This window comes from Polypterus senegalus, chromosome 15 (assembly GCF_016835505.1).
Source record: "Polypterus senegalus isolate Bchr_013 chromosome 15, ASM1683550v1, whole genome shotgun sequence".
NCBI lineage: Eukaryota > Metazoa > Chordata > Cladistia > Polypteriformes > Polypteridae > Polypterus > Polypterus senegalus.
In genome coordinates, this window is record NC_053168.1 from 37,687,527 (window position 1) to 37,715,026 (window position 27,500).

A 27,500-nucleotide genomic window follows, 5' to 3' on the forward strand; every position below is an offset into this window, starting at 1 on the left:
CTGGAATGGGAAGCCACCAAACCAGATTTGAAGTGTTGTAGGAAAAGGCCTGAACGCTTGTGTCACTCTGATATTTAAGGCTTTTTAATCTTAAAGAAATTTGCAAAAATTTCTTAAATCCTGTTTTTGCTTTGTCTTTCTAGGGATATTTCATACTGTGTGATGGGGGGAAAAAAATAATTTAAAGGCTATAACATAACAAAATCTGAAAAATTGAAGGGGTCTGAATTATCTATCTATGCATTCTTAACTCTTTGAGGGCTAAATATTTTCTACAAAAACCCTAGTTTTCTGAAAAGCAATGGTTTAACATAGAAATCAACATAAAACGTCTGTTGCTGAATGCTGTGGCTGCCAGTTTGCCAAGAATGTTCGACACTCATGCTGCCAGGTTGTCTTCGTGTGGCTGGGGCAGCAGCAGCGTTCTCTGTCGCAGTTTATTGCAGTCTGGTTTCTACCTCTTATTGCTAAGTGGCAGTCCTCCCTGGCGAACAGTGCCGGAGGCGTGTCAGCTACTTGAACCTGTTCAGTATCACGATTAGCTGGGGACCAGTCAGCTGAAGCTGGAACCTCGCATTTGTTTTCGATTGCTTGTATCAAAATCAGAGTCCGATAAGTCCTAGTCCAATTCAGAGAGAACAGGCTAGGCGTTGTCCACAGAGTATTTTGCTTTACACGTCCGCTTTGATCTGACACCAGATGTCGGTGCTATTTGTGCCGTTGTTTGCGCCTTGCTACTCACGGGAGCGCAGGAAATCTCGGTCAAAACCAACGAAGCTAACTTTCCTTCTAGGAACGACAGTCCAACTAAAACATAACGGTTGGCTGTGTCACAGTTTACAGTTGATTACCGTCGTCAACTTCTCCTTTTGACAAAAGTCGACATCAGCCCTGAAAGAGTTAATCTAACATATTTGGGGAGAGTTAGTAAGCCAGCAAGTTAACGCTGAGGGGCCTGGCACCACGATGATGTGAAACGTTACTGTGTAGTATGTTCACTGATTTTAGAAGAATCTCTTTATTTAAATCAGGTAGACACTCCTTTTTTTTTTGGTTCTTTTTTTCGCCTTATACAATTTCTTGTATTAGGAATTTGTTAGTTTTTCGCATACCCCTTAGGGTCCGAGCGCAGGGTCAGCCATTGTACAGCGCCCCTGGATTAAGGTTAAGGGCCCAGCAGAGTAGGATCTCTTTTGGCAGTGACGGGGATTCCAACCGGCAACCTTCTGGATACCAACACAGATCTTTAGCCTCAGGGCCACCACTCCGCCCCAACACTAACCTCATGTGTGAGTTATATTTTATTCTTTTAACAGCAGCCCAGCTTTACACTGTTTGCCTTGCATTAGTGAGCTTTAACTAAATGAATAAGCGGGTCTACTGGAAACAATCACTCCTCTGAGTCAAAGTGAGAGTTTACAGCCATGAGCACTACGCACATGGACACATTTAACCCGATTGTTGTGCACATCTGTCGCATTGCTTAGACTGCGCACCTCCTAAGAAGAGATGCACACAGCGCCATGGTTCCTGCTGTGAACGGAAACCCAGGAAGACACACCTGGCTGACATGGTGACTGGTTGTTTAAAGGCCGTTGGTCCCTTCAACCACAATAGGCCAGAGCTCTGATCACAGGGGCCGTGCAGCACACAGCATTCACTGCAACACTTGAAACAAAGACAAGGTAAACAGGACAGCAATGTTGATCTTGAAAAACAAACAAACCGAAATATAAATGCAGGAACACGTAGTACTCTACTAGCAGAACAAGTCCTGTTTTGTCTTTATCTCATCATTTTTATACACCACTCAGTATTCATAATTGATGACATCGCTTCTGTGTATTGTTTGGAAAGAGCTACACTGTATTAAATAAAATAAAATGAGAAAAAAGTGAAATGTGTGTCACAGAAGAATAACTTCACAGCCTGGGAGCATTTTTTTGTATAATTAAATAAGGTAAAGTGGATGTTAATGAGAAACGGCACTAGTGCTAAAAATCTAAGGCCCTGTCACATTAGACGGCTATTCCTGCAGTTCTGTGCTGTATCCACTGGCCTCTGTGTCTCCACGAACACAAGTCTTTTCATTAAAACGTTAGACGTTTCTGACTGACTGACTGACATCCCACACAAAGTCAATTTCTGACCTGCATAAAGTACTGGTGGAAACTTAATAAAGCTGACTGAACAATGTCCAAATATACTCAGCAAAAAAGAAACGTCCCTTTTTCAGGACTGTGTATATTTTCAAAATCCAAATAACTTTCCAGATCTTCATTGTAAAGGGTTTAAACAATGTTTTCCATGCATGTTCAATTAACCGTAATCAATTAATTAACATGCACCTGTGGAATGGTCGTTAAGACCTTAACAGCTTACAGAAAGTAGACATTTAAGGTCACAGTTCTAAAAATGCAGGACACTAAAGAGACTTGTCTACCGACTGTGAAAGATGCCCAGGGTCCCTGCTCATCTGCGTGAACGTGCATTAGGCCTGCTGCAGGGAGGCATGAGGACTGCTGAAAATTGCCATGTCCGTACTGTGAGACGCCTAAGACAGCGCTACAGGGAGACAGGAAGGACAGCTGATCATCCTCGCAGTGGAAGACCACGTGTAACAACACCTGCACAGGATCGGTACATCCGAATATCACACCTGCGTGACAGGTACAGGATGGCCACAACAACTGCCCGAGTCACACCAGGAACACACAATCCCTCCATCAGTGCTCAGACTGTCCGCGATAGGCTGAGAGAGGCTGGACTGAGGGATTGTAGGCCTGTTGTAAGGCAGGTCCTTACCAGACATCACCAGCAACAACGCCGCCTATGGGCACAAACCCACCTTCACTGGACCAGACAGGAGTGGCAAAAAGTGCTCTTCACTGATAAGTCACGGTTTTGTCTCACCAGGGGTGATGGACGGATTCGTGTTTATCGTCGAAGGAATGAGCGTTACACCGAGGCCTGTACCCTGGAGCGGGATCGATTTGGATCGATGGCTAGGGCCATTCTCCCCAGAAATGTCCAGGAACTTGCAGGTGCCTTGGTGGAAGAGTGGGGTAACATCTCACAGCAAGAACTGACAAATCTGGTCCAGTCCATGAGGAGGAGATGCACTGCAGTACTTCAAGCAGCTGGTGGCCACACCAGATACTGACTGGTACTTTTGATTTTGAGCCTCCCTTCATTCAGGGACACATTGTGAAACATTTTTAGTTTATGTCTCATGGTGTTGACTCTTTTAGTGTCCATACAAATATTTACACATTAAGTTTACTGAAAGTAAAAACAGTTGAAAGTCAGAGGACGTTTCTTTTTTTGCTGAGTATATATGAAAACTGATCACGTGCAGTGAATCCACTTGACTTGATCATTCCTAGTCTTCATCCTCCTTCTCTGTACGTTTACCATTCGTTTCCTCAGAGGTTGATGCGCTTGCTGCTTCCTGAGCGGCTCTTCTTTTCTCCACCCTAACGGCCCGCTTATTCTTCTCTTCTTTCATCCACATCTTTTGGCTTTAAAACTGATTCAGTCAGTGTTTGTGTTGCAATTACTTAGTTTGTTTTCTTTCATTTTCCACTTAAGCTGGCACTTAAGTTTTCAATCTGCCTCGTGAATGATTTAAGATATGATGAGGTAGGGTATGTGATGGCGAAGGTGGTAGGGATGAGAATGGCACCCGTATGCATGCACTGCTGATTCTACATAAAATAAAGTAACAATAAAAAAAGGAATAACCTTGGAGGTCAATTATCATCCCAACAGCGGATAGTAGACGTCACGTAGTGTATGTGTACCAAATGTCAGGTCAATGGGTCAAACGGTTTGCGAGCTGCCGGTGATTTAAAACCCTGGACAGACGAACGGACAGCCACGGTAGCGTATTACATAAGAAGACAGGACAGAAAAAAAACGAAAGAAACCGAAGTATATTACTGTGAAGTGCAGTACACAGCACAGTGAAGAGGTTGTAAGCCTTTTTGTGAGGAGCTGACACACCAGCCAAACGTTCGCTTGGTCAGGAGAGGTTTAAGGTGAGGTGTGCACTGTGTATCAGTAAAGCAAAAGCTTTCCACTTGTGAGCAACCAGCTAGTCAGATTTTGCAAGCTTCTTGGTAAATCAGTAACTGAAGGCCTGCAGACATTAGAGCAGCGGTACATTGGCCAAGCTATGTTGTGTTCACTTTTCAATGCTGCCACGCCATGTAACCAGCAGGAGCTGGCAAAGCACAGAACACTGGTACAGCCACGTATACTGTGGCACGCTCTCCATTATTCACTCTGCGACCTTTGCTTTTTTGGTTCCTCTACTCAAGGTGGAGTGGTGGCTCTGAGGCTAGGGATCTGCGCCAGCAATCAGAAGGTTGCCATGTCGAATCCCGTAAATGCCAGAAGTGATTCCACTGTGTTGGGCCCTTAACCTCCAAATGGATCTGTCCTGGATAGGACAAATTAATCTGCATCCAGCCCTGCAAGCAGCTCCTCCAGGTTGGTGGCAGGATTGGCACTCCAGCCACAGTGAGAAAGCCAGCGTGGTGCTGAGGTGTACCCTCCGGTTGCACAGCTGTGCTTGGGTCCTACTTTGGGGTCCTGAGGTAGGTCGTGGTGTATCAGTGCATGCTCCCCACCCCTCAACTCACAGATGCACTTTGGGGTTGTCATTTTGACAGCATTGAAGGTGTCATTACAGCTTCAATGGAGGCTTAACAAGTTATATGAGAGGCGGTCGAACCACACTGTAAATGAGGTATGGTTATTTGACGAGAGATGTGCATAAAACACATTTAATTCTGCTGTCTTATTACCTATGACCACAGACTTGTATGCTTCACATCAGAAATAAAAGCTACACAAACTTAACATAGAGTCAAATGGATTCAGAGTGGGTGCTTCACCCTCTTTTTACGACCCTGTAGTATTTCAGTTGGCTTCAAAAGATATACACTATAATGATGTTTCATTTCGGCTAAGCTTTCAAAGCACTGCTGGGAAACGTTTCAATGACTCCTTAAGATTATTGTGCAAATACAACTGCCAGTCTCTCTCCATTATTGTCCAGTTCAGGGCTGCAGTGGTCAGAGCCTGGAATCCACCCTCGATGACGTGCCAGTTCACTCCAGGGAACACTCACGAGCACAGCCACACTCACCCAACACCACGTCAGTTTAGAGTTGTCAAGTAAAATGAATCTACGTTAACATATCACTCTCAGTTCAGAGTACGGAGAGTCAGAACACCGCACTGAAAGGACAGGAACCAACCCTGGGTGGGTCACAGTTCATGATAAGGGACAAACAAGCCCAGAGCCACCTTAGACAGGGGCAGCTGAGAGCTGGCAACTCATTTTACACAAATGTCTTTGGGAAGTGGGAGGAAAATGAAAACACTGGAACAGCATGCAAAGGTCATGCCAAGATTTGAACCCAGGACTTTGAAATGTGAAACAGCAGCATGAACCATTCCATCAAGTGCAAATGCATTACTGGTCTGGCTGGATCTACACGTTAAGGCAGAAGGAAGGCTGTGCTTGTAAGTCCCACTCTAAAGTCGTTGGGTGACATTCAGGAAGTCAGAGTGAGGACTGTAAGGTGTGCTGTTTCTTTTTCTTACAGCCTGTTGGGATGGTGATTATCGCAAATTGCAGTTTGTGCTTCATCAGCCAAGGTCACATGATTGGTTTATAAAGTGTTCTCCTTATACTGCTTTAAAACAGACTATTGTTTAATTTGTAAAGAGCCTTGTGCCCAGGTCCGATACTACAAATTATTTGTGCAGGTCATATGCGATAAGAGGAATTCCCCACCAAAGAACAATTTCACAAAAGCAAACAGGACAAAAACAACGAGATTCACACATACAGCGCACAACAAAACCCAATGTTAGTTGAACTTTCTGGCCGTTCGGTCTCTCTCTGCACTTTCCTATCTTTCGTTAGGTTTAGTTTTGCAGGGATCATAGCCCCAAAAAATAAAAAGTACATTCTTGAATAAAAATATCCGAGAAGGGCCTGCAGGGGGCGCACCAAACCTCCAAACCCGACACAGACAGCCACGAGGCACAAGTCCAGCAACACACACGTTTTATTTTCCGCTGTGGAAACCCTTTACTTTGTTGCCCAGCGCTCAGCACAGTACAACACACCACTCAACAGCAGAGCAGTTTCTCTTCTTCTTTCCTCTTCTCCGTCTCCGTCTTCTGCCTCCACTCCTCCTCCAGCAAGTTTCGTTCTCCTACTCTCGACTCTGACTCGCTCGAGTGAAGTGAGGAGGTCCTTTTCATGCTGCACCTGGAAACACTTCAGGTGGCCCGTCAGCATTGTCTGGAAATACTCCCAGGTGTGGCGGAAGCCCATAGTAGGCCTCTGCAGCTCCCACTGGCAGCCCCCAAAGAAACCAACAGGGCTGTGGCAACTCCCATGGATCCCTGAGGAAATCCAAGACACCACTGCAACTGAAGGGGGCTGCCATTTAGTGCCCTGTGCACATCTGCTCCTCCAGTTGAACTTCCTTTATGATGGTCTCCCGACCAGGAAAGGACCCCAGCCGTCCATCACAAAAGGAAAGGGGAAGCAGATGGCTGCAAGAACACCACTCTTTGAAGGCAGCATCATTACAAAGCAACTGGTAATAACTATTCTTGCAACACTAGACATCTTGTTGTTTGCTTCCCATATTTTGTTTTGTTGCACCTTGCTGTCAAATATGGAGTGGGTGGAAAGTCAGCTGGCAGGCCATACTAATCCACAAGAGAGACGTTGCTGGAGGAACATGTGAGACTGACAGGCCAGGCTGCACCTGAAGGGCCTGCTTTAAGCCCTCTCAGAAAATAACAGAATTAGACAACTACCTGCACAAGAGCCGTCAGAGAGCAAGAATCATTAACAAGCAATCAGAATTACTCTGACTGGTGTATATCTAGAAATATAACATCTGCAAAAATGTCTGTTACTGTTAGGGCTCTCTGACTTTCAGACTTCACACATACTATAAAGCTGACCTGAAGTACAGAAACCTAAACTAAAGTGCAGTGCTGTGAAAAAATATGTAACCCCTCGCAACGGTATCATATTTTGGAGAACTTCATATTTTCTATAGTGAATTTGGTCAGGTCTTTACACCTGAATAGGCTGAAATAGAAAACAGAGGAGAGTCTAAAGATAAAAAGACTCCAACGTTGAGTGCATCTTTTACTTATTTGGTGTACCAGATAATCAAATATGCCATCAGATCTAAAAACATCACTGCCCCAATATGTTGGACAATTAAGGGCAGTCACTGAATGCTTGGGTGAGCAATCCAGCGATCAGGTGAGGCTAACTTTGAATTACTGAACTATGGCCCATAGATTCTGAGTGAAGCTGCCAGAACACAACTTCTACAGGCACTTCATGTTGCAATTAAAGGCAATTCTTGGAAATATCTGAGAAAAAAAATAATAAATGCAAAGTTGTTGATATGAATTATTCTTTAAATGTATGAGGTTTCTGGGCTCAAATAAACCACCATGCTGTCCACCGCTCCAGACAATAACCGATGTCCCCAAGAGTGACTTTACCTGCCAACGATTCCATATGAGCAAGAAGAAGAATTCTGCTGGAACCCACAAACAGCCCAAAGTCTAGATTCACACCTTTGCCTTTTTGCACACATTAATGCACATTAATTTTCACGCAGACAGGTCGATGTGTCTTCATGCGCTGTTCAGCATGTATCTGCTTCTTGTATGATTTAAGTGCGTGGGGAGGAGAAGAAATACGCACTACTCTGCGGTGATAAGAACAGAGGCCATAGAATATAATTGATTTTACTTGGGTGCTATGAATTAGCTGCCTTAGGCCGGAATTATACTTCACGCAACGCGACGCATGCTGCAGCAGACGCTTCTGCTACGCAAGCGTTGTAGTGTTCATACTTGCGCGCGTACTTTACGTAAATCTGGAGGAATCCACCAGGTGGCAGTGCGAGATATTATCACGGTGAGAACGGGCTCGGCTTCTCTGTGTTGTGAATTGCCTAGAATACCTATTAAATTCTCATGACGCCTTACCGCAATATCTCTGAAAAGGATGTTTATTGATTAAATCCATCAATCCCAGGGATGTGCCCATTCCAGAAAGCATTGGGCACGAGTGAGAAACAATCCCTGGACGAGGCCTCAGCTCATCGCAAGGTGAATACAAGCACACCGACTTTTTGCTGGTACTGCAACTCGCGCACGTTTCGCGTTAATCTCTGAGGACTTGCTCAGAGGACGCGTCAAATGAACGCTGGGAACGCGCGGCAGCCATGATGCGGGCGCGTACGCGTTCTGAGTGTGAAGTATAAACCGGCCCTTAGGCATATGCCCGAATACTGCAGGGGACTGCAGAAATGGAAAGGAAGCTTTAAACAGCAGCTGACGATCTGCTGTGTTCTCAAGTCCATCATCACAAAAGCAAAGTGCAAGGACAGGATTCACTGTAGACTGGATAGTAGGAAAACAATAATAAAAAATACTTCACGTCAAATTGTCCTGAAGACTGCTGTAGCATTGAGTAACAGACATATTGCTTATAAGAGAAACTTTTTGGATCATATCAGTGTTATGTGTGTCCGGTGAACAGCTAACAGTAAAATCTTCACACCAGCTGTCAAGTGAAGCCAAGTCAGCGTCACAGCTTGAGGACACTTTATTGTATTAGGACCTGGGTGACTTGCCATCATTGACTGGCTCATAAATTCAGCTCTGCAATAGAGGAGTCTACATGTCTACATCGCAATGGATGAAGAAAAGGACAACTGAAAACCTGGAATGGCGCAGCCCAAAAACAGACCTCAGCGACACTGATGTGTGGTGATGGCACCTTAAAGAAGTGGCTCAGCTCAAATAGTTACTGATATGATGCAGTTTTGCAAGGAGCATTGGGTCAAAATGCCTGTAGAGCCTAACGATAAGCTTATCAATAATAAAAGGAGATGCATGTATCGACTTAAAGTTGGAAAAAGGTTCTAAGCATGTTTTAAACCAAAGGAAAATTCAAATTTTACACAGGGCATACATTTAAAAAATAAAATATGAATAATTTGTGGCTGTGCCTAGATTTTCTTTAAAGACTCAGTAAGATTTTCCGGTGCTGCTTATTCCAATCTATTGTGAAAAGTATTCAATAATTCAGAAGATGATAGATGTTGTAAGTAAGGTACATTTTCAAATTGCTGTGCTATGGAATTCAATCCCAGGCCTGATCACTGTCTGCATGAGGACTGCATGTTCTCCCTGTGTGTGTGTGTGTGTGTGTGTGTGTGTGTGTGTGAACGACCTTCCTCTGGCTACTCTTCTTTAACTCTCACATCCACAAAGGCATGTGTGTTAACTTAATCCTTAATTGTCCTGGTGTGGGCGGTGTGGTGGACTGGCACCTCGTCCATGGATGTGCAGTACTTTGTGACCCTGAATCACATTAAAAGAGTTTGGCAATTTTTTGTTATACTAGCCAACCCGCGGCGTAGCATATGCCACATAATTATGTATTGATGGGTGAACACCTCCTGAAAGACACAGTTGTCCAAATGGGGTTGGTTTTGAGGATACAACTGTAAGTGAATGAAAAGATGTAACTCTGGAGAGGGCAACACACAATACAGTGTTTTACACGCTGCATACAGCGATTCACATTCGCGACAAATATGATTCTTCTTAGATGGTGCTGTCGCGTCCACCCGCGCTCTCAAAGCATACACACTGCCTGGTCTGTGCCCGCTCGTAAGAGCAACCAACAGAGACCAGCCCACCAACTGTAAGACCATGGGACACCCCTCGCAAACTGTTCTACACGCCACATACAGCGATTCACATCCGCGACAAACATGCCTCTTCTTAGATAGTCGCGCCGCGTCCACCGTCGTTCTCGGTGCATACACACCACCTGGTCATGTGCCCGCTCACAAGAGAAACTCACGGAGAGCTGCCCACCAGCTGCCTGTCTGTTTGTCTCTGGCGCTGCCTGTGTGTGTGCCCGGCTTTCTCTTGCGCTGCCTCTGTGTGAACCGGTCAGGCACAGAGAAGGTCAGCTGCTGAGAGAGCGTCTCGACTGTTGCAGGGCCTGCATTGGTGAAGTAGGTGAGACGGGAATGAAACAGAGGCACAAGGATTATTGGTTTTTAAAGACTGCCTCCTTCATTGTGTTTTAACCTCAGTTTTAAAGGATTGTTTTAAAGATCCCATGGGATACCCCTCGCAAACCGTTTCACACGCTGCATATGGCGATTCACCTCCGTGAGAAACATGCCTCTATGAACAGTCAACGTGGCTCAGAGGTGCATGTGGCCTCTACGACAGACGAACATAAATGACGCCGTTTTTTCTGTGTCGCGTCTGAGTTGGTGGGCGTGGCTCTGCGAGTTGTCGTCGTATCCAATGGTCTTGGAGTTGGTGGCCGTGGCTCCTTCCTGCGTGCGCCATGGGCGGCTTAGTGAATCCACGCCCCTTCCGGTGTGCTTTCCATGGGTGTCTTGCCTTAGTGAATTATATATATAGATAGATATAGATATGAGGGGGTATCCAAAAATAACGAGAATTTTTTTCTGGAGGCTGGAGAGGAATTAGATCCGATGTTTGCCGCTAGGTGCGTGTACTAGACTGTCCTCTGTATCATTAGGCCAAGCGGCGCCCTTGAAGTGCTCAAGCAATTGCGTGATGCAGTGCGGAGAAAACGACCCAAATTGCAGCCATCAGGCGAGGGGCTTCTGCATCACAACACACACACACACAGCACTGAGTGTGCAGCAGTTTCTCACGAAAAATGGTTAATATTATAATAATTGAATATATAAATGTTTTATATAAAAATGAAGTGTAACATCAGAGTCGAATTGCTTCTTGAACAGGTATGTGTTGAGAAATGGAGTCGTTGAATTTCAATTACAGTGACCCATGTAGCACACAGTGAGCAGATCTTGTAGCCAAGTGCTGGATCATACCTCTTCTCTTATCTTCTGTCAACTGAGAAAAAGCTCCATCACAAACAGTATTTTGACTTACTAACCACACTTGACAAATGTAGCTGTCTAGCTCTTGGACCAGTTTCATTTTATAACTTCAAAATTTGAGAAGAGTTGCAAGAAAACATAAAAGTTTCCTTCTTAGAACTAATGTTACAAGTCACCTGACATTCACAACAACCCTACATCTGGTGGCTCTGAGGCTAGGGATCTTCTGCCTGACGGTTCAAATCCTATAAATGCCAGAAGAGCCTCTACTCTGTTGGGCCCTTGAGCAAGGCCCTTAACCTGCAGCTTCATCCTGGTTATGATGTTAATCTGCATCCAGCCATGCAAACAGGTCTTCCAACTTGCAGGGAAAACTCGGGGATTGGTGGCAGGGTTGGAGCTCCAGCCACTGTAAAAAAACCTCACACTGCTCCAGTGTGGTGCTGAGGTGTCACCCGCTGCACTCGGGTCCCATTCCAGGTGGCTTGTTGTGTGTTGGGTACGGTAATGTGCTATCAGCGCATGCTCCTAACCTACATCTGCACTTGGCTCTCTTTCTGTTTTCTGCCTCACCTTTCTATGGAATGGCCCTGTCGATGCAGCCTTGTTCGGTCTTTCTCTCTAGTGAGGAAGAAATACTGTAAAAGCACAAAAAGCAAGCAGAAAAACAGAATACTAGGTTAATGGCAATGCACTGAGGCAGTTGCTATAAGAACTTTGAATAGTCTCCAGCTTTTGAACTCTGGCTAATTAATGCAACTGCCGCCTGTAATCTAATCAGAGGTCTGACCACACCACCATTAAACACAATAAGACGCTTATCATAATTAGTGTAAGACAAGGGGTACAATTAAACTAATAAAATAAACTAAAAGAAAATGGTTAACAATAATGAAAAAAAAAAAGCAAAACTGAACATCTCAAGAAAAAGAGAAAAAAATAAGATACAATAGCAGCAAGAAACAAAGTCCCAGGGTGAGAGCCACAGCAGACCATAACAAGAAGAGTTACCAGAACGTGGAAACAAGCAGTCAGGTCTGTGGACGTGTTTTGTTACGTTCTGGTTTGCTAAGCTCTCATAAGTGTCAATAGGCAGAATGAAAAAAACAAGACCAGGAGATGATAAGGAAAGGAAAGGAAGGAAATGGGAAAGAAAAGGGAAGTGGACAGAGATCTTGTCAAAGGATAGCCAACGTCACAAATGCTGGTTGGAAGTCAGAAACAGCAATAGTTACAAAACTTGAAAAAACTGTAGTCAAAATATGAGCCAGAAACACAAAGCCTAAGGGTCTAAAGCAGAAAGACAACCTAAATATTTAGAAATCAGAAGGCAGAGTTTTTATGTAATCTCAAAACTAAGACACACAAGCTTCTGAGTTGTGATGTTAAATGCTGTCACATAATGGCATCGCACTCGGTGACGCAGGCAGAGCGATGTCCTGTAGATATGGTCATCAGCATCAAAGATGACACGGCAGCAAGCGTGGCAAAAAACAGTTAAAACTGTGTCTTGATGACATCAATATAGCATTAAAATCATAAGCCCTAAAAATGGAGAAAACTATTTTATAGGCATCAAAACATGAGTCTGCGTATTGACACTATGGCGGAAAGTAATTGATGTGGTAATAAGATATTTTTCCATTGAACAGGAGATCACCACTTGTGATGTCTACACAATGTTTCCAATAAGAGTGCACTTTTAAGCATAATATCGGATTTTTGCAATGACAACCCAATGATAAAATCTCCTCGGAGCAGTTCTTGAATTATTGCCCTTTAAGAAATGAAGACTTCTCTGAACTTGCAAAAAGAAACTAAGAAATGTGCACCTCATATTTAGGACTACAGTACAAAGCAAACAAAGCACAGTAGAATCGAGCAATCGGTCTTATCATCCACAACTGCCCCTTGCTGATCTCCTTGTGTAACGTCAGTAGGCTGAGTAATCTTCAGCACTGAATCTCTTGACAAACTCGGCTCAGTCATCAGTCTGAGATCTCTTCTGAGCCACGGCAGCCATCATACTGAGAACCCAAGTCTGTCGAACAATTTCATGAATGACCCTAAAAGTGGTGGAATGTTAATTGTTGAACGTGATGATCACACCTGCTCTATATTTGTTATGTTCAATTTCCTCAAGTGTTTCCTTTACTTGCAGTATGTACCTGTGTATATATCATTATATAAATACACTGCTCACAAAAATTAAAGGAACACTTTTTTTATTGGGCCTGGCATGAAATCAATTAAACCTGTCTGATAATTTTCTGGTTGGTTAAGCAGCTGAGGTCATTGTTAATCACTTTCAGCTGTATTGGTGTTCATGGACTTAACAACAGGTGCACTAAAGTGGCAACAATTAGAAAACCCTCAAAACAGGACTGGTTTTACATGTGGAGGTCATTTCAAGTTTTTCCCTCTTGGATCTTTTTTGGCTGGTTTTCCACTCGTGCTAGTTTTGGCTTGAGTAATCATCTCTACTGGCAGTATGAGGCGATTCCTTAACCCTACAGAAGTTGCACAGGTTGTCCAACTTCTCCAGGATGGCACATCCACATGTGCTGCAGCAAGAAGGTTTAATGTGTCTCCCAGCACAATCTCCAGAACATGGAGGAGATTTCAGGAGACTGGCTGTTATTCTCGGAGAGCTGGACAGGGCCGTAGAAGGTCCTCAACCCATCAGCAGGACCGATACCTGCTCCTTTGTGCAAGGCGGAACAGGCTGAGCACTGCTCGTGCCCTACAGAATGACCTCCAGAGGGCCACTGGTGTGAATGTCTCTACCCAAACAATCAGGAACAGACTTCATGAAGATGGCCTGAGGGCCCGACGTCTTGTAGTGGGCCCTGTGCTCACTGCCCAGCACCGTGGAGCTCGACTGGCATTTGCTCAAGAACACCAGAATTGGCAAGTCCGCCACTGGCAGGTTCACCCTGAGCAGCTGTGATAGACGTGAAAGAGTCTGGAGAAGACAAGGAGAATGATATGCTGCCTGCAACGTCGTTCAACATGACAGGTTTGGTGGTGGGTCAGTGATGGTCTGGGGAGGCATATCCATGGAGGGCGCACAGACATCTACTGCGTAGGAAATGGTGCTCTGACTGCCATAAGGTATCGAGATGAAATCCTTGAACCCATTGTCAGACCCTACGCTGGTGCAGTAGGTCCTGGTTTCCTCCTAATGCACGACAATGCCCGGCCTCATGTGGCAAGAGTATGCAGGCAGTACCTGGAGGATGAAGGAATTGAAACAATTGAATGGCCTTCACGATCCCCTGACTTAAACCCAATAGAACATCTGTGGGACATTATGTTTCGGTCCATTAGGCGCCGCCAGGTTGCTCCTCAGACTGTACAACAGCTCAGGGATGCCCTCATACAGATCTGGGAGGAAATGCCACAAGACACCATCCGTCGTCTCATTAGGAGCATGCCCCGACGTCGTCAAGCATGCATACAAGCTCGTGGGGGCCACACAAGATACTGAAAAGCATTTTGAGTAGCAGAAATTAAGTTTTTGAAAAAATGGACTTCATTTCACTCTGATTTTAGGGTGTCTACACAATTGAGCCCTCTGTAGGCAGAAAACTTTTATTTCCATTAAAAGACTTGGCATCCTTTTGTTCCTAAGACATTGCCCTGTCGTTATTTGTATAGATATCCAACTTCATATTGAGATCTGATGTATCTAATGTGTTTCTTTAAAGTGTTCCTTTAATTTTTGTGAGCAGTATATATAGGATGTATTAAGTATACCGTACGTATATAGCACTTCTATACATTGCCCATATTTTCAGTGAACTGACTTAAGTGTGCTCTAAATGAAAAGAATAAAATCAAGTTTGTAACAATAGCCAAAATTATTTCCCTAGCCATCCTGGAAATGGCAGGCTGTCAAAGGCAGGTCATCTGTAATGAAGTCTTTCGCGTAGATAACTGAATCTCATTTAAATCTCATTTATGTGGATTACAGCACATACAGATAAGTATCTTCTATCATTTTTCATTGGCATCTACAAGTTTGTTTTAAGTTAAAAAAAAAAAAAGTTCTGTACCTTTTCCAAAGCGTCTCTGTCAGTCAGCTCTTGAACTGCCAAAAGCTTGATCCTGAAAGAAAAAAAGTTACAAACTATCAATTTTCTTTTAGTTAATACAATCTGGTGCTATAAAGGGTTCCAAGTAAAAACATCTCTCGAGTCGATCTGAAAACACCCAACAAGATCTTAAACTACCATTATGGGAAGCCGAAGCACATACACCCAGCTGGTTTTCATAGGACTGATATAAAAGAAAAAGGTTTCCAGTGTGATGGACTGGCGCCTTGTCCTTCCCTGGTTCTTGTCGTGAGAACCCTAAATCCAAAGAGGACTGTTTCATTTATGGTAGGTGGAATGCCCAGAGGGGACTGGGTGGTCTCATGGTCTGGAATCACTGCAGATTTTATTTTGTTCTCCAGCCATCTGGAGTTTTTTTTTTGGTTTTTCTGTCCACTCTGGCCATTGGACCTTATTCTTATTCTGTTAATTAATGTTGATTTATTTTGTTTTCTTATTGTGTCTTTTATTTTTCTATTCTTTATTATGTAAAGCACTTTGAGCTACTGTTTGTATGAAAATGTGCTATAGAAATAAATGTTGTTGTTGTCTTGCGTCCCAATATTGCTGGTATAAGATCTCTCTCGTGTGAGCCTTGACTCAAAGGTCTTCTGTTTTGGGGGTGACTTTAAAATCTCTTTTGTGGTCTCCTAAAAGCTGAATGAGAATGATGTCAGAAGTGGCTAGGCATACAGTATAAAGGCTTGTGGCTTTAGGCCCTCCGAGTTCATCTTAAGCCTTCTGTACTCCATGAAGGATTCACTTTCATAGTTAGACACTGGGCTGGTTACTGAAAAGAGCAACACCATCCCATTCCTTTTAATGGGGGAGAGGGCAATAATGCGCTTCCTGCCAGACCAGGCGCAATGCTGTCATCCCAAGATCAAGTGCTGCCTTCTGCCTTCCACCCTCTTGCTCACATATGTTTAGTTCTTTACGTTAGGATGCTGTAAACTTTTATTTTCAGGTTTGAACATTTTTTAATGTTATTGTAATACACGTGACAGCGACAGTACGATTTTCTGTAGTCTGTTTTTTTGTAGCTGCAGCCATTTTGGAGATGTTTTTCTAGGCACAGCCATGTTATTCATACTAAAGACTTCTGTTGCTGATCACATGCTTCCAAAGCTTGTCTATTTGTGGTATCATTAACTCATGGTTATAAAAAATGGCCATATGATGACAGAAACATCTAAACATTAAGGCCAAATTCTTCTTTGACTTTGACAAAAAAAACCCAAAAACGCCACAGAACTTTTTGGCTATGACACGTATTTGATGTTTAACTTTACTTTCAAGTCAGCTTTATGGTTTCAGCCAACGATTGATTTATCACCATGTGTGACACACTATCACATTCCTTTTAGCAGAGGAATCTCTTCTGCGTCCTAAAACTAAACAGATTGTCTGAGTGGACTACTGGGTCATCTGTCCTCTACTGTCATGGGAGCATACTGCCACTGTCTCTAGTTTGACGACTTACTGGGCCTTTGTCTTCTGCCACCTTTTCCTACAAGGCAACTCGGTTCAGTATTTATTTGTTAAATAAATAAATATTGACCACTAGCATGGGTTCACAAATTTAACTTTTAAATATTTGTGCTGCTGGGTGGTACTGTGACCCAGTGGTATGGCTGCTTCCTCATGACAGGGAGGCTATGGTTCATGTCCGGAGTCCTCCCTGCGTGGAGTTTGCATGTTCTCTCCATATCTGTGTCGGTTGCTTTTTGGTGATCTGACTTTCTGCCAAAGTCCTAAAACATGCTGGTTAGGGGACTGGCGAAGGTAAATTGGCCTGTGTGTGTGTGTGTTCACCACATGATGGACTGGCAGCTTGTCCAGGGATGGTTCCTGCTTTGTGTCCTATGCTTGCTGAGATAAGCTCCAACGTCATCCAACGATGATGAAGAGATCGATGGATATTTGTGCTGCTTAAAAAACATGAATTAAAAAAAAAGGTTCACAGGCTTTTAGGCCTTGTTCACACGGGCATTAAAATCGAGCGTTTTGTTTGCGTTCGTAGCGTCCAGTGAGCGCGGATCAAGCGCCGAGTGTCTTCTACACGGAGGAGTCAATGAGAGTGTTCACACGGGCTTTGGTCCGGCTGCGCGTTTATACGGCATCAAAAAAACGTTGCATGCAGATTTTTCTTGGCGTTCAAAATCCAACGAACGCAAGGAAACCGCTTCTAGTTCGTTTTCTGCGCGTTTATTTTACGCTTCGGAGGAGCGGGGGGGGGTCATTTCAGTGCATAACACCGGTGTATGCGCACACTCGACTACTGTTTCCTTACCTCAAAGTGACAGGTAGTCTCTCTTCGGGGCTAACACCAAGTCGCATATTGGTTGATCGGCGTGCAATGTGGCATTGCACCAGCTGCAGCAGACAATCAAAAGTGGAAACCGACATCCGACAGTAATTAAAAAATTTGCGCGGAAATTTTCGCATTTCTTCATAAAGCACAAAAAAACCTCCTTTAACCCGACGTTGTGCAGTCAGAGGATAAACCCAGTAGCGGCGATTTTTTCTCTCTCTACGCCGTATTACGAGTATTTTTAAAACAAGAAGATTAATATCTAACATAGCAAAATGGTCCGTATTGAAAGGAGGCACCTCAAATAAAACGACAAGGGCTTTCATATCCAGTTCCCGACACTGCCTCCACAGGTTAACACACAAACTACAATTTGGGCTGCAGGCTGGCGTTAGACAGAGACAAACGAACGCCGCTGTAGAAGTCAATCGATCGCCACCACAAAATGCAACATAAACGTCTAGGACGTTCAGAGCAAGTTCGTTTATCCAAAAACTTAACGCCCGTGTGAACAAGGCCTCAATGATAAGTGAGTTACTAACTAAGAAGTGCAATCTAAATCTTAATCACTTAATCACATTAAAACTCTGTACGTATTCTAGTAGCAAATCAAAACCACCAGTCAGTGGATACCATTATGTTTATTACGTTTACAAGAAAAAGGCAGCAAAGCTTAAACCCACTGAACATCGGCACTTTAAGAACACACAGGTCTCCACTGTCACAATGAGACGACGTACATTTCTGAACATTTGCACTGAATATGGACACAAAGTAATTCAGCATAGTGTGGTAACGTGATCACGCCTGGGTGCTCCATGGGCCTTTGCGTCTTCTCACGTACAGCATGACCCCACCACAGAGGAGTGTCGAGCAGGATAACCTCACAGGCGCTTTTTACACCCCAAAGTCAGATCCCCTTGAGCACATGGTCCAGGGCTGACAACGAGAGGAGAAACCAGTTATAATGCCAGAAAACAATCAAGTGGTCTCCTTCGGGCTTTTTATTGTCTTGTAATCTAACTCATCAGCACATGTTACATTCGAAACACCTTGTGACACTTCTCACTGTGAATGCCGTTGATATAAAAAGAAGATTTACAGATTGCCTAAAAGTCTTTAGAGATAAGAATCTAGGAAACGGATATTAGACAATAAAATGAAGGCTGGATTTTAATGAAACATGCATTTCAACCAAAATCTTTAACGTGGGCTAACGCAGTTGGCACCCATGACTTGAGTTTAATCCTCAGCTCCGTATCTGTCAGGGTGCAGTTTGCTGATTCACTACCATATCCATGTGGGCATTCTGCAACTGCAAATCGGGCTTAAAATAATACCAAAAAAATCACACAGTATATGCCTAGCATTAGTCAAACCCTTTTCTTACATTTTTGTTCCTTCTTTCGATATCTTAAAAACAATCTTGCACTTATAAAGATACTTTGTGGGCTTTGTCCTGTCTGGTCAGAGATTTCATAAGGCTCCTCTCCCTAGAAAGCCATTTATTTTGCTATTTTAGATGCCAAGACAATTGGACTGGCATCCTGAATGTGACAACAACAACAACATTTATTTATATAGCGCATTTTCATACAATAAAGTAGCTCAAAGTGCTCAAGATGGAGAGTGACTGCTTACCAAGCCGGAAGGCCATAATGGACCAGGCTACAATCCAGCTAGCATGGTTAGTGATCCTTATCCCAGCCAAGATAAAAAGACAATGAATGAAGTAGGCAAAAATGGATGCCAGAGGCCGTTCGTTCCTCCACACGATAGGTGGCAGTGTCCCTCCAGGCCAGTCCCAGTTAGAACTCCTGCAGGGCTGCATGAGAGTTGGAGCGTAGAAGTGCAGCCCTGTCAGAATCTTTGGGTCAGCAAGAGGGCGCTGCCAGGGGAAGACTGCGCTTGTTTCTATAGAAGCTGGAAGAGCTCCGGGTGACCACTGCTGTGACACAGGACGCATTCCCTGGTCCGATTTAAAAGAAGCCTGCTGAATCTCCTCAGGAAATCGGAGTCAGGAGGAAGCGGGCAAAAATCACTTGGAGGAAGGACAGAGGGAAGAACTTATTAATTGTGTACATTCTTGTGTTGATCTGGTGGGTACTCAATTGGAAAGGTGCTTGTTGTCAAATAAGGTTATTGATTTGAGATCAAGTTAGTTAGATACTTAAATAATCCCAAGGGGATATTAGTCAAAGCTGTACCTGTGCTTTGGGGCTCAGTGACAGTATATTTTTTGAAAATTAAAAGAGATATTTTGAAATGTAAAAGCCAGTGCCAGCTTTTAGGTCTGTGCAAGCCAGCCGGTAGAGTTTGGGGTCAGGCTGCCTGAGGAAGGCCTTTTCGCACTCATTTACTTGACAGCCTCTCTCCATATGTATGTTGGTATCCATACTATTGCAGAGTACTGTCTCAAAGTTTAAAGCCACGCTGAAACCTTCTCCCAATACATGCTAGCAACATAATTAGCACCTCGTATTGGTGAGACTCGGGCACTCTTGCATCATCAGACTGACTGAAGGTTTAAGAGGAGACCATTTCTAAAAATAAAAAGTGATCACTATAAAGCATTACCTTCCATGTGTTTTCCAGTGACCTAATACCTCCCAGGCGAAGCCATGACTTGGCAATGTTGTTTTATGAAAATTGCAGCAGGATTTTAGCAGATTTTGCAGTGATAGTTTTTTTTTTTTTTTATGGGGGCTAATTAATCTACCAGTTAGAACAGAAACTGGTGACCAAGTCAATGTGCTAGTAAATGTAGGGCCACTGATGGAGAACGAAAAAAAAAAAAAGCGTTAGAAGACTTCACCAGAACTTCCCAGAATTACTTTAACATTGTTATCTTATGAAATGTTGAGTGATTATTTCTTTTTTGTTGTGCAAAATTTTGCCTGAGGTTGAGCCTATGTCTGTTCAAGATCCTGTTTTGCATTCTGGAGACTTTTATTAATTTATTATAACAGCATCCAGAAAGTATAAAACCACAACAAGCATTTCCGGTTTTCAGGCTGTGATCTCCAGGTATGGACTGGGCTCCCTCGACATTTTTGGTGTCATTCCCATACAGTTCTTCAGAAAACATCACGGACACCAGGATAAACTCTGCCTTTCTGTGACCTTCATGTGGATTAAGCGTATTTGAGAATGTTCTGCTGTTCAGAGTTATGTCACAGACTCCAAAAACAACTGCTTCACTAAAGCTTTTTATATCCCACTTCCAAGAGGGGATCATTTTGAAATAAAATACATTAAAGGTGACAAGAAATGGCTAAGCCCATCCTTCCATTTGCATACTTGCTAAATACAACTGTAGCAGTCCCAGATGCATTAAATTGTAGGCAAAAATAAACCCTGAGACGGGCACACGCCCAGCAGGCGCATTTAGAGTTGCCACCTAATACTAAAAGCAGATTACATGGGTGAAAACCCAGAGGGGCACACAGGTAAAAGATATTTGCTCAACACAGAAAGTGACCAGGACTGGTATTTGAACACACGTCTCTGAAGCCGTGAGACAGAAGCAAATACCAGTAAGCCATTGTGTCACCCCAATCATTTCTAAATGCTGAAGTTCAACATTAGGCTCCATTCGTACTGCTAGGGCGCACAAGCTGATCTGACCTCATTTCCTGGTCCTGTGGCTGCTGCAACTAAAGCCATTTAATCACATTCTGCTGACCAGACAAAGCGTGCCTGGCTGACACCCAAACCCTGGGACTGAAGATTGTCACGGGTCAGCAGCAGTGCATCAACTTGCTTTTGAAATGAAGTCAATTTTTCTTCTATCCCCAAGCAGGTTACCGTAAAGTCTGTGCCCTGATACTCTCCCTTCCATGCTACTGGCCACACCATCTTGAATTACATCACAAATTAAAAACACCAATTAAATAGTCAAATACAGAGAAGAAACCTGATGTGGAAACAGAAGTCCTTTGATTGAGGATAGAAAACCAGGCTAGGCATGCAATTTGAAAAGATCGGTCAATTGTCCAGCCATGCCTGATAATACTAGTTCAGGGTTCCAGGAGCTGTAACTTAACCTAGCATCAGGTGTAAGACAGGAACCAGGCCTGGTCAGAACATCAGTTCAGGCAATCACTCTTCATTTAACATAGTGCTTAAATTGCAAACGGGTGGCACGGTGGCGCAGTGGTAACGCTGCTGCCTCACAGTTAGGAGACCCGGGTTCACTTCCCGGGTCCTCCCTGCGTGGAGTTTGCATGTTCTCCCCGTGTCTGTGTGGGTTTCCTCCCACAGTTCAAAGACATGCAGGTTGGGTGGATTGTCGATTTTAAAATTGTCCCTAGTGTGTGCTTGGTGTTTGTGTGTGTCCTGCGGTGGGTTGGCACCCTGCCCGGGATTGTGCCCTGTGTTGGCTGGGATTGGCTCCAGCAGACCCCCCGTGACCCTGTGTTGGAAAATGGATGGATGGATTAAACTGCAAACTATGAAAATGTGACGATGATTTGGCCATATTTTTTCAGTTACCCAGATGGCAAGCTGTTTTCTGGGGAAAGAGCACCACTACAATGACAAAAGCCGTGAAAGATACTATGGCAAATCTCAAATACTGACAGATCCACAATGGCTGGGATACGAGTCAATAAACACATGTCAGACATGCTTCTCGGAAATGCAATGGGGTAAGGGCACCACTGAAAAGCAGGGGCATTCTGGCAGGAAGAATGCCACCCCAGGATACTAGAAGGTAGCATGTGTCAGGGTCAGCTTATTGTCTAACAGGAGAGCAAACAGACTGTGGAGGACAAGCAAGATGGCACAAGACCTCCTGGAGGACAAGCAAGATGGCACAAGACCTCCTGGTTGAAAGGTAGTGGCATACTACCCCTTGGGTGAGGCAGCTGGGATGCCCTTTTAAGGAAGACTGGTATGAAGCCAGAGCATCATTGCCCACCCACTATGAGGGAAGAATACAGTTGACTGTTTAAAAGACTGGACAACCAAAGTGTTGCCTGCCCCTTTTAGAAATACTGAAATGTGGAGCAGCACAAGGACACTTGGGGCGATCAAACACCAGACATGACCCAAAGAATGGCACGACCGAGTCTGGAGTTTGTAGTAAATGGATGATAGAACCAGGACAGGCGGACAGAGAGATGGCGAGAAGGTGAGAAAATGAGTGTGCTGTGGCACTTGATAAAAGGGGCACCCCACCTAACAGACAGACCTATTTAGGCAGGTCCAGAAAGGTGGCAGGGTTTGCTTCTGTTCACATTATACGTTATGCTCCCCGTGTTTATTATAAAGTTACTTCTGATAAAGGTTAAACAAACTTTTTTTTTATCTTTAAGTTTGCCTGACATCGTTCCAGGTGTAAAAGCACTCTCTCCTGTTCCACAGAATTTATGAACAGCTGTTCCTGTTGTACACCAGTTGTGTCATCTGCCTGCTGGGAAACCCATATTCCTGAGCTTTAGCCTTAACTTTGTCATTTTCAGCCTCCCACAGGACAAAATCCTCACCTTGATTAGGCCAATGACCACCACACCTTGTCACTGCGTATTTTTATAACCTCGGGTGCCACCCTCATATTGCATTTCTCTTTATTTGATTCTAGAGAATAATGAGAATCAATGGAGGGAGTGCCAGAAACACAACAAGGACATTACTAAACAAACAGGCAGGGCAATCCAAGAACAAATCAGATGAGAGTGGCATGTACTTAGGAAGTCACACAAAGACCAGGTCAAGTCATTCCTCTTGTGATGTTACAATGCAGGAACCTAATTATTAATAAGTGCCATAAACCCCAAGCTTCTAGCAGATCACCACCAGCACCATAACCCTCACTGCCGAGCATCTAAGACTGAACCCCACAGACTCGCCTTTGCTGCTTATTCTGTACAATACTCTGTAGCTGGTCCTCTCGCTCTGCCTATTTTCTAGTGATATCACCCAAAACCTGTTACCTAATCCTGTGTGAACAGTCAAATGCAAAATATTTTCACTCATCAATTCCTGGTCTATAATTTCTTTCTATATATATCTTCAATTCACATTTATGTTTATTAGAGGACTACCTGGCCAGGCATTGCGTTTGCAGACACAAGCCGGTCTCGCCTGAAAATGCAGGGAACTTCGTGAAAACAGTTTTTTTTTCAGCATGATGGTGCAGTGTTTGACGCTCCGTCTCACAGATCCCGAGTGGCGTGTTTAAAGCTCCGTCAGTTTGTGTCCGTAGGGTATCTGCGCATTCTCTTTGTGTCTACATAGGAATGTCTCAAGTACTCCCCACATGCCAAAGATGTACAGGTTAAGTTAACTGGAGACATTAACTTGGCTTTGCCCAGAGTTGTGCCTAATGCTGCCAGGATAGGCTCCAGGCTCTCACATACTGACCTGGGCAAAGCCAGTAAGCAAAGTGAATGTATGAATGAATGAAAATAAGTATGGGAGAACACTTTTAAACGGCATAGTACAGATAAGGAAATTCCAAATAAAACAGAACACTAGCCAATCCTAGGGAATGCGTGAACTTCTGTTATCATGACTGTGGTCATGGGGAGCAATTTTAAAATTGTAGAAAAAAACAAAAAAAAAAAACAGAAAAGTAATTTTAATTACAAGAAAAACTAAAATGTTCAGGCCAAAGGTGCCCAGCAATGGGCAGTACAGCAAATCTGATTGGCATTTAGATAGCATCATGCTGTATCCCCCAATGATAATAGTGCAGAGAGACACTGCAGAGATAGAAAATGAATCCGATGAGGGGAGCACTGGAATACAAAGCGCCAACACAAAGGAAATGCAGCGGGAATACACACAGGGGCATAAAAGCTCATCTTAAGCACAGAGTGGCAAAGACGGATCCCTGTGGCAGTTTTGTAATGTGCAGGAAGATGAAAGGATTACAAGTAAAATGAGAGAGCAGATGTGAAAAACTGTGCTGTGTGTGTTGGGAGACCGAAGACTCTCCATATCGATCGAGATGGGCCCACTCATGCAGTTTCGTTTAAGCCGAATGAGGCAAACTTCATTGTGGAGGAGGATTATGTATTCCTAACAAATGTGAAAATATAAGCTTCCTCTTATTAAAGTCAAAACAATTTAGGTGCAGTAAATGCTAATTTGAATACATCTCCATCCATCCATCCATCCATTTTCCAACCCGCTGAATCCGAACAAAGGGTCACAGGGGTCTGCTGGAGCCAATCCCAGCCAACACAGGGCACAAGGCAGGAACCAATCCCGGGCAGGGTGCCAACCCAACCGCAGTGAATACATCTCTGGGATCCCTAATCCAAAATAAAGCAATTTTTACAGATCAACAGAAAAAAAGGAAAAATGGCCTGCCTGAACTAAGGAAGACACCAATTTCAACTTGCTAATAAAATTTGAGCAGGGTGACAGCGAAGACTGCCAGTGTCTATTTTTAGCCAGCTTGGCAGAAGCACGCGCTTCTGTACGTCTGAGGTTTGCAGGGGTTTCTAGAGTTCAGATGATGGCTCTTGCAGGCAGCCAGACATCATAACCATAATAATTGCTAGATGTAGCAAAACCACGTTTAGCTGAGTTAACAAAGAATTTCCTGATATGGACAAAAGCTTCATCACTTCTAACGGCTGTGCTTCAAAGTAAGCAACTGTGAATTACAAATGCTGTCAGAACTTCATGAAAAGGGTTTCATTCCTGAATGTGAAGGATTTATATTTGATAGGAGGTGCATTTAGGTTCTAACACAAGTTTGTTCTGATGATGTCTGGTCACTGTTCAGGGAGTGGATGTTGAGGTGGTCTACGTCAATGACAGGCTTCGTAACACAGAAGAACTACTGTATGGAAGAAAGAGCAAAGCACACTCTTCACTTCACATCTCCTACAACTCTGTGATGGCCAGGGTGATATCCTACTACGCTGTGGTGTGCTGGGCTGGTAACGTCCACTCAAGAGAGGCCCATTGAATCAACAAGCCAAATAAAAGGGCAGGCTCAGTTATAGGACACAGTCTAGACCAGGGGGCTCGAACTCCGGTCCTGGAGGGCCGCACTGGCAGCAGGTTTTCATTCCACCCATCTTTTTCATTAGTGAGCTGCTAATTATCTTCTTCTGCCTAAGTTTTAATTCAGTTGACTCAGGCCCCTTAGTTGTCTCTTTTTCTTTAATTAGCAGCCAAACACTAATGAGACACAAAACAAGCCGCCACTTGACCAGCTCACCTGTGCCCATCACACAATATCTGAAAATAAAGAAAGGTGAAGGTCTCAGTGAGGTTGATCTCCGAGGTCACCAAAACATTTTGATGGTGTTCTTAGAAAAAAACAGAAAAATCAACAGTTATGGAAATGTCTGCTGTGAAAGAATAAGAGCAGCAACAAACCATGGAATTAAATAACGGGTTTAATTAACAGCAAGAATCGGCTTCTCATTAAGAGATTGGTTGGAGAGAAACTGGCTGGAGTTTGAGATCCCAGTTTAGCTGGTCATCTGTTGGCTCGTTTCACGTCTCATTTCTGTTTGGCTGCCATTTAATGAAGAACGGAATAAATTCAGAGGACTGAATGCTTAAAAACAGGGCGATTAAAATGAAGGGAAAAGACGTTAATTAGCAGTGAAAACTGGTCACTGATTAGGAAAAGAAAACCTGCAGCCACTGCGGCCCTCCAGGCCCAGAGTTCGACCCCTCTGGAAGTTGTAGTGAAGGAGACAACTAAAGCAACACTGAGTGCCATTATTTTCTAGTGGCCTAAGAACAATCTCAACGACCGGAGTGCACACGGTGTTTTCTTCTTAACTAATCTGGAAAGGTTTCACTGTCTTGCTGGATTACAGCTTTTGTCTGACAGTTCGCATTTTTGTGTTTAGCCATGCTGAATTAAAAAAAAAAAAAAAGTTCAAATATTCTTTATACTGGTGACGCCAGGTACTTTGGCTAGTCTTTTATAAAAAAGTGAAATAACCTTCATACGATTGGGTAGCGGAGGGGTTCAAAATCAAAATGTCCGCTGAGATCGACCTGCGAGATCAACGTTGAAATACACTTTCTCTAATTAAAATAGGGCCTCTTCAATTGAGGAATATCACAACGTAATTTATATTCTAGTTTAAAATGGGCCAAGAGAAAGCATGAACCAAACTGAGGTTACAATCAGAAAAACAAGGCAGGGCCTCAGATAAAGAAAAAGAAGGAGAAACATGACTGCCAAGAAGCTTTAGAATGCAACAACAAAGTGGTGATGCTTTAGTCTACTGTACTCTTAACTTTTCAGAGGGAACGAGCTTTGTGAATAGAGAAGGGATAAGAGTTTGAGAATGAAAGAATGAGAATGAATACATAAGCTTCACTACCAAGGTACATAGTTGCTAGGATGTAATGTTTGTGTTAAAGTCCTAGATATGGAAATAGTACCATATAATTACCGTACAAAATCACTACACCATTACATGCAACAATAGAATTTGAAAACATTGTGCACATTATGCAATAAAAACTAAATGACAACAGTCACAATTGAACTCTAATATGTTAAAAGTAATCATAAATTGGGTTAGGTGATAGCAGATGGAGGTCTTGTATCTTGTCTGAAGACGGAAGCGGATCAAAAGTTCATCTGCAATCACAAAGAAACTATTGACTTGCTGAGCTGTTCTTGCTTTAAGTTACCTGGTAATGTTTTCTTTAGGATTACAGTTGAAAGAGTTGTTTACCTGCTTGACTGTGCCCTTTAAATTTTATTGTCTCGTGTATAATCTTTTTTTTTTTGCTTTCACAGTTTTGAAAAATATTCACAAGATAGGAGTCAGCTCAGCAGTTAGGAGATGCCAGCTGTCACACAAATGAGAACGTCTTTTAAATGGTTTGATCTACAATGACAGCATCATTCTTTTAAAAATTATTTACTAAAAGAAAAAATGCACACAGAATACTGAATATTTGCAGATTTCTAAAAGCCTGTCAGGGCAGCTTTAAGCCAGCGTAGTCTCTTACAAGACATGGCACCAGTCAGGTGACGCTGCTGTACAACAGAGCCACCCTTCAGTGCGTTCGTTTTTTCAGTCCCAGACCAGCAACCACAGATATAAACTTTAATAACCCTAACGAGATTTCACAGCCACATGTTTTTCAGTTAAGGCCACAAACCAAAATGTTTCA

General features: G+C 43.5%; 1 protein-coding gene across 1 annotated transcript in view; it reads right to left on the reverse strand.

Annotated features, from left to right (window-relative positions):
* The window catches only part of eepd1 (endonuclease/exonuclease/phosphatase family domain containing 1), a 90,805-nt gene that overhangs the window by 9,072 nt on the left and 54,233 nt on the right, over positions 1-27,500 (reverse strand). Inside the window, exons 2-3 of the mRNA XM_039737579.1 lie at positions 15,032-15,083; positions 11,547-11,611 (exon numbers count right to left, since the gene is read on the reverse strand). Coding sequence (XP_039593513.1) covers positions 11,547-11,611; positions 15,032-15,083 — 117 coding nt within the window. The remainder of the gene's footprint in view (positions 1-11,546; positions 11,612-15,031; positions 15,084-27,500) is intronic.